The 7,993-nt window shown below is 36.8% G+C and overlaps 1 protein-coding gene across 1 annotated transcript; it reads right to left on the bottom strand.

The window, feature by feature from the left end:
• Nucleotides 1–6,729: 6,729 nt before the first annotated feature.
• On the bottom strand, nucleotides 6,730–7,586 carry LOC125160568 (nucleophosmin-like). Its single transcript, XM_047849615.1, has 3 exons — nucleotides 7,529–7,586; nucleotides 7,019–7,235; nucleotides 6,730–6,934 (listed from the first exon to the last, which is right to left on the bottom strand). The coding sequence occupies exons 1-3, from the start codon at nucleotides 7,584–7,586 to the stop codon at nucleotides 6,730–6,732; spliced, it is 480 nt and encodes a 159-aa protein (XP_047705571.1).
• Nucleotides 7,587–7,993: the final 407 nt, after the last annotated feature.

The raw sequence follows: 7,993 nt of genomic DNA on the forward strand, positions 1-7,993 counted from the left end.
GACCAGATGGTGAGGGGTCTAGAATACCAGAAGGAGTTTTAAATTTCCTTGGTAAGTAATGGTTGGGGTTGGGGATGGGTCTTAAAAATGCTGAACAAAGCATTAATAAACTCTCTTATTTAATCTTTGTCTTACCCAGTATAAATAGGCAAATAAATACCAATTAATCTCCCCACCACAGTTAACTATGTCCCATTTCCTTTGAGAGCTGGCAGATCATTCAAGATAAAGGTATTTTTTTTTTAATTATAGCTGCTTCATTTCTTTCCATCTCAACGTTTCTTCCAAGTGTCTGTGTTACTGTTTGTTATTGTTATAAAGGCATTTTAGTATAGCTAAAATAAGATTCTAGAAATCCATATTTAATTGATGTTGGCCATTGCAGATTTTGTGGTAGTGGTTTGTTTTCTTTCTAGTGCATTATTTAGTAATGAAGAAACTTTCAGGCTCAGAAATTGTGGGCTAATTATCATTTACATAATTATATGGTAAACACACTCCCGGATTGAGATTTTAAATTTTTTCCAAAGAGTCCCCAGGAATTTCATATTCCTTAAAAATTTGCTTATTACTTATTCATTAAGTAGATTTATCCTGAAGTATATAATATCATGTCTCTTGAGTGTAAGTTTCATTACCTTTCCTTGAGGTTAATAGTCGAAGGTCAGATATAAACATGCCAAAGAGCTTTTAACTCTCTTGTGTGGCCATTATCTGGATGGTTACTGGTTGTATTTTAAAATATTTCACTAGAGTTTTGTTGATTAGGGACTTGACCTTTGAGCTCCTCAGAGTAGCCCCCAAAGCAGACTGTTAAGTAAACGACCAGTCTCTCTGTTAGGAATTGGGACCTGCTATCAACAGTTTCACACATTCTAGAGATTTCTTTACTTGGGAAGAGGAAAAAGGCATTAGTCTGTCCTTATCAAAACAAGCAGGCAAGCATTTCCATTTAAGCTTATATCAGCTTTAGATATCATAAGACCTTCTTATGATGAGCATAAAGGAGGAGGAGGGGAGGAAATAAAAAATGAATAAATAAATTCAGGACGATTTTAAAGCAGTAAATACAAGAAAAATACTTGGACTGTCTTGTTCTCTTTTCATGTAAATTTCTGGCAGACCTCAAACTTCTTGGGAAAAGGCAAAGGACTAGGAATAAACAATCTGATAATCATCTATATAGCCACTAGTCCAGTATGAAATTTCTTGGTTTTAAGATTTGTGGTGTGCACTTTCAAACTTTGATGAAATATGCCCATGACAGCCTCCCTGGTCTGTGAAGCATATACACACTTTTCATCTGCATTAATTCATGTACTGATTTATACTTTTCATCCCCACAAGAGCACTGGGAGAGTTCATTTTATTTGTCAACTTGACTGGGCCACAGGATGCCCAGATAGCTGGTTAAACAAAACTTGGGGTGTGTCTGTGAGGGTGTTTACGTTTGAGATTAGCATCTGAATTGGTGTACTGAGTAAACCAGATGGCCCTTCCTAGTGTGGGAGGGCATCCTCCAATCTGTTGAGGGCCTGAATAGAACAAAAAGGTGAAAGAAGGTTGAATTAGCTCTGCCAGACTGCTTAAGCTGTAACATTGATCTTCTTGTGCGCCTTGGTGCTCCCTTGCTCTCAGGCCTCCAGACCCAGACTGGTGTGTACACCACAGGCTCCACATCTCTCAGGCCTTGGAAATACGCCACCAGCCCATGTGAATCTCCAGCTTACAGGTGGTACCTCATGGGACTGCTCAGCCTCCATAATTACCTTACAATAAATCCCTTTCTAGAGATATATATCCTAATGATTCTGTTTCTTTGGAGAACCTTAACTGACACACACACTAAATAATGGGGGAACAATGGGCTAAATCAGGGACTGCCAACTCACGTGCCGTGGGGAAAACAAGAGAAGATAGGAAGGCTGCCTCCCATTCTCTGTGAAACATGCAGCCTTCTGTGTCTTTTTCATTTTCCTGTTTTGTCTAGGGACACATACACATGAAATATTTCACCTTAACTTTCCTCTAAGAAAAAGACTAGCACGGATACAACACAACAACTGATAGTTTGTCTTCCTAGGACAGCAGGACCTGATGGAACTGCGGCATAGTGTAAAGAGGGTGTTGCGTAAAAAGAGGCTGAATGTTACCAAGCTTTAGCTGGCTGGTGCAGGTGGCAAAGCAGTTCAGCAAGATCTGTTTTGTTTGTCTTTGTTTTAAGACATGCTAGATACCTGTTTTATGTGAACAACCCAATTTTTGAACCTGGCCCCTAATACAAATTTAAAACATCACATAGGTGTGGGGACAAACATGTTTGTAAGCCATTTCTGGCTCATGAATCATGAGTGTGAGAAGACTCCAGTTAATGGGGACGCAGGATGCTGAGAAGGGTAGAAGTGAGAAAAAAAAACACAGTAAGAACATGAGAAATGAGAAACTCATCATCCTCAGAACATGAGGAAAATGCATGCATCCACATGGTTTCCTATACCAGGCAGTGAGAACTTGTCAAATCAGGACCGTATTCATTTCAAGGTAGTTAAAAAGATTATCATAATGATATGTTGGTAATTTAAATTAATTGCATAGTGATCCATCACAGATTACACTAAGTGAAAGGGAATACAAAAATAAACACAGAGCTGGAACAGATTTTTAGGAGGAGCAGAGAATGACTAATCAAGAGGAAGTGGTAGATGTGGGATTCATAATTCCTATTCTCTCACCATTTACCAAAAATATGAAGGGGACTTAGAAATATATGGGCAAAAATAGTAATATTTATTGCTCTTCTTTGATCAAATGATTTCAAATTTGGAAGCACCAATGAAGGGTCTTCAAAAGGGTTACTTTTCTTATCTGCAAATTATTTTATTGGCTTAGAGTAATTTTACATCCCATTAAAGTGTTTTATATAATTTGTAACCTTGAGACAGGTGACAATCTCACTGAATCTTAATTTCTTTATCTGAACCTGATGGCTTCTGATAGTTGTTCTTTAAACTCTACTATTTTATGAGATTCTCTAACAAGAAGTCATAGCTGTCCAGGGATAAATGGTAGTAGAAAAAGATAATTTAAAATGAATGCTATTAAAATGGGAACCCAAAATTCATAGTACATAAGGAAATGTGTGATTGGAACCTTATCTTGAAAAATTATATCAAAGTTGCAAAATTTTATTCCAAAGTTAATATGTAATTTTTGAATGCAACTTTGCATAAAATGTAAGAATGAGCAGCACTTAAATCAAGCATTGATTATTAGGGGACAAGAATAATTTGTTTTTGTATTTTTGGCAGTAGAGAGTGATACAATGTCCTTTCTTTCATGTTTGACTTTCACAGTGTGATAATCAAAAGGGTCACTTCAGCAAAAGTGTTTGAAGGCTTCCTCAGGTTTCCCAAGAGGCTGTCTTTATCTTTGATATTGAAATCTTTCTCTTCTAAAGAATTTATTTTACAAACATTCTTGTCAATTTTCTCTTAATTTTTCTCTACTGGGTCCTTATCTGTGAATGGCGTTGTGTTCAATTAGAGAACTTTTCCTTCTCTCTCTCTTAAGGCTTTCTGAAATCCTGCATTTCAGGGGCAAGATTTGGTGGATTTGCAATTACATTTTGCATTTGTTTTACACTGCTGAAGCACAGAATTGACAAATAACCAATCAATGTGGTATTACCCAACATAGGTAATAGCTTCCAAGTCTGTGGAGAGGAGCTAATTTTATAAGGGGTCAATTATTAGTGAGTATTTTTATTCTTCCAAGATAGCCTGCTTTCAAGTAATTCTATGATAAACACCAAACAATTATATATTCATCCCTTTATAAAAATGAATTTATATCCTAATGATTTCTTTTCCCATTTTAGTAACAGTAGTATTATTCACTAAATACAGGTCAATCTCATTATAGCAAAACTCTGATTTTCCATCTCCCCAGTAATCAAAATCTTCAACAAACTAGTGTTTACTTTCTGAAGTTTGTATTTAGAAGAAAGAGGCAAGAAAATAACCTCATGTAATTAGTCTGAAAATCCAAATTTTAGGTATGGACCAAGGTTGGTACAATTTCAGACCAAGCCCCTATGTATTCTTTATTTTTTTAATGGTTTATTTATTTATTTTTGAGGCTGTGGGGGGGGGGGAGAGAGAGAGAGAGAGAGAGAGAGAGAGAGAGAACTTACAAGTGGGGGAGGGGCAGAGGGAGGGAGGAAGACAGAGAATCCCAATCAGGCTTCAGGCTCCAGGCCTAGCACAAAGCCCAAAGCAGGCATCAAACTCATAAGCCATGAGATAGTGACCTGAGCCAAAGTCAGATGCCTAACCAACTGAGCCACCCAGGCACCCCTGTATTATTTAATTATAGGAATTGAGGCTCAGAATGTTGTTTAATTGCATGTGGTAAAGTACATGTCATTATAGAAATATTTTAATCTTTAATTTTTATTTATTTATTTATTTATTTATTTATTTATTTATTTATTTATTTATTTTTGAATTTAAATCCAAGTTAGTTAACATATGGTATAATAATGATTTCAGGAATAGAATTTAGTGATTCATCACTTACATGTAACACCCAATGCTTATCCTAACATGTGTCCTCCTCAATGCCCCTTGCCCGTTTAGCCCATTCTCCAACCCAACATCCCTCCAGCAACCCTCAGCTTGTTTTCTGTATTTAAGAATATCTTATGGTTTGTCTCCCTCTCTGTTTTTATATTATTTTTGCTTCCCTTTCCTTATGTTCATCCGTTTTGTATCTCAAATTCCACATGAGTGAAATCATATGATATTTGTCTTTCTCTGACTTATTTTGCTTAGCATACCACACTCTACTTCCATCCATGTTGTTGCAAATAGCAAGATTTCATTCTTTTTGATCACCAAGTAATATTCCATCACACATACACATACACACACACGCACACACTCACATCCCTATACACGACATCTTCTTCATCCATTCATTAGTCAATGGACATTTGGATTCTCCCTACTTTGGCTATTGTCGATAGTGCTGCTATCAACATTGGATCATCACTCCTGTATCCTTTGGATCATCACTCCTGTATCCTCTTAATAAATACCTAGTAGTGCAATTGCTGGGACATAGGGTAGTTCTATTTTTAATTTTTTGAGGAGTCTTCATACTGTTTTCCAGAATGTCTTCACCAGTCTGCAGTCTTACCAGCAGTGCAAAAGGGCTCCCCTTTCTCCATAATCTCACCAACATCTGCTGTTGTCTGAGTTGTTAATTTTAGCCATTCTGACAAGTGTGAGGTGGTATCTCATTGTGGTTTTGATTTATATTTCCCTGATGATGAGTAATGTTGAGCATTTTTTCATGTGTCTGTTAGGCATGTGGATGTCTTCTTTGGAAAAGTGTCTATTCACATCTATTGACCACAGGATTGCTTGTTTTTTGAGTTTGAGTTTGATAAGCCCTTTATATTTTTGGATACTAACCCTTTATCTGATATGTCATTTGCAAATATCTTCTCCCATTTTTTCAGTTGCATTTTAGTTTTGCTGATTGTTTCCTTTGCCATGCAGACGCTTTTCATCTTAATGAGGTCCCAATAGGTCATGTTTGTTTTTGTTTCCCTTGCCTCCAGAGATATGTCAAGTAAGAAGTTGTTGAATCCAAGGTCAAAGAGGTTGTTGCCTGTTTTCTTCTCTAGGGTTTTGATGGCTTTCTGCTTACATTTATCTTTCATCCACTTTGAGTTTATTTTGTGTATGGTGTAAGAAAGTGGTCCAGGTTCATTCTTCTACATGTCGCTGTCCAGTTTCCCCAACACCATTTGCTGAAGAGACTGTCTTTTTCCACTGGATATTCTTTCCTACTTTGTCAAAGATGAGTTGGCCATATGTTTGTGGGTCCATTTCTGGTTCTCCATTGTGTTCCATTCATCTATGTGTTTGATTTTGTGCCAGTACCATACTGTCTTGGTGATTACAGCTTTGAAATAGAGCTTAAACTTTGGAATTGTGGTACCTCCAGCATCACAATTGGTTTTCTTTTTCAGGATTGCTTTAGCTACTTGGAGTCTTTTCTGGTTTCATACAAGCTTTAGGATTGCTTGCTCTAGCTCTGTGAAGAATGCTGGTGTTATTTTGGTAGGGATTACATTGAATATGTAGATTGCTTTGGGTAGTATCGACATTTTAAAAATATTTGCTCTTCCAATCCATGGGCATGGAATGTTTTTTTCTTTTTTTGTGTGTGTATCTTCTTCAATTTCTTCCATAAGCTTTCTGTTGTTTTCAGTGTATAGATTTTTCACCGCTTTGGTTAGCTTTATTCCTAGGTATTTTATGATTTTTGGTGCAATTGTAAATGGGATCAATTCCTTGATTTCTCTTTTTGCTGCTTCATTATTGGTGTATAGAAATGCAGCTGAGTTCTGTACAGTCATTTTATATCCTGTGGCTTTGCTGAATTCATGAATCAGTTCTAACAGTTTTTTTGGTAGAGTCTCTTGTGTGTTCCACATAGAGTTGTCTACTAAGAATGTTGTCTACTAAGAATAAAAGTTTGACTTCCTCCCTGCTGATTTGTATGCCTGTTGTTTCTTTGTTTTGTCTGATTGCTAGGACTTGGAAAATTCTCACTCTGCATTATAAAAATGATAGCCAGATATCAACTGTTACAGAAATGAAATAAGATGGAAAATTGTAACAAACTGTTTAAACTAATGTCTTAAAGAGGCTTCCTTCATTGCCAGAGATCTTGAATAGCCCCTTGGTCAGTCATCCAGAAGCAATTCTTCACATAACTGATGAACTTGACTTCTACTTTAGGAAGAGAATCACCTTTTTTCACACTTGGTTGCATTTTTGCTTTGATGTCTTCTACATAACTAGGTCCTTTTGGTGTTTTGGGAGTCTTTTCCTGTTTTTTGAAAGATGCTTGACCTTTTGATCTTGGTGTTGGTGGTTTTGAGTATTTTCCATTCTGGTCTGATTTTTGTGCATTTTTGGCTGGAGTATCTCATTTGGATTTCTTTACTGGAGGCTTTTCTTCAGCTTCTTTATCATCAAAATCATCATCATCCTCCTCATCATCATCATCATTATCATCATCATCTCCACTGGCACCAAATTTTACTTTTTTCTGTGGAATGTTACTACCACATCCAGAGACAGAAGGCTTTCCACATATACTGAGGAGTTTTACATCCTCTTCCTTTTGATCTTCTGACTCTGCATCTTTCTCCACAGCTATGAAGCACTGTCCACTAATATGCACAGGCCCTGAACCACATTTCAATCATGAGACCACAGGTGGTGTTATTTTAAAGCCCGCAAGGGAAACCGTTAGCTGTAAAGACATTTCAAAGTTGCCAATGTGACTTTAATTGGACTGCCTTCATAACTCATTGCTTCTGCTTCAACAATGTGCAATTTATCCTTTGCACCAGCCCCTAAACTAATTGTTCTTAAAGATAACTAGTGCTTGTTTTCATCATTATCTACCTTAAAGTGATAATCTTTGTCAGCCTTTAATTCACAACCAAAAAGATAGTTCTGGAGCCTTAGGGGGCTCATGTCTGTGTCCACTGAATCTTCCATGGGGTGGTGGCACGCACTTAGGTGGGAGAGAAGGCGGATGGAGAGAAATGACTACTGTAACACAAAAGAGCCATGCAGGCTAGAAATATTTTCAAAGTAAAATGTAGATTTACAAATTAAAGTCTATGATACATTAAAGGACAAAAATTGTAGGACCATTTGCAATGAAATGGTCCAAACAGATGAAATAAAAACTGCCACACTCCTTTGATCAGAATCACCCACACGAGATTCCTTTTTAAAGCTGAAACAATTAAAAAACGGGTAGCAAAAGGTCTGTGCATCTAGTTATAAAAGGACCAGGGGCAAGAAGGCAGCTCACTGCTGGTACACTTTCTGAATTAAAAGTTAAAATAGAAGATACTTTATAATTAAATAATTTGTCTAGAACAAGCAGAAAAGTTCAT

The sequence above is a fragment of the Prionailurus viverrinus genome, chromosome A2 (genome assembly GCF_022837055.1).
Source record: "Prionailurus viverrinus isolate Anna chromosome A2, UM_Priviv_1.0, whole genome shotgun sequence".
Taxonomy (NCBI): domain Eukaryota; kingdom Metazoa; phylum Chordata; class Mammalia; order Carnivora; family Felidae; genus Prionailurus; species Prionailurus viverrinus.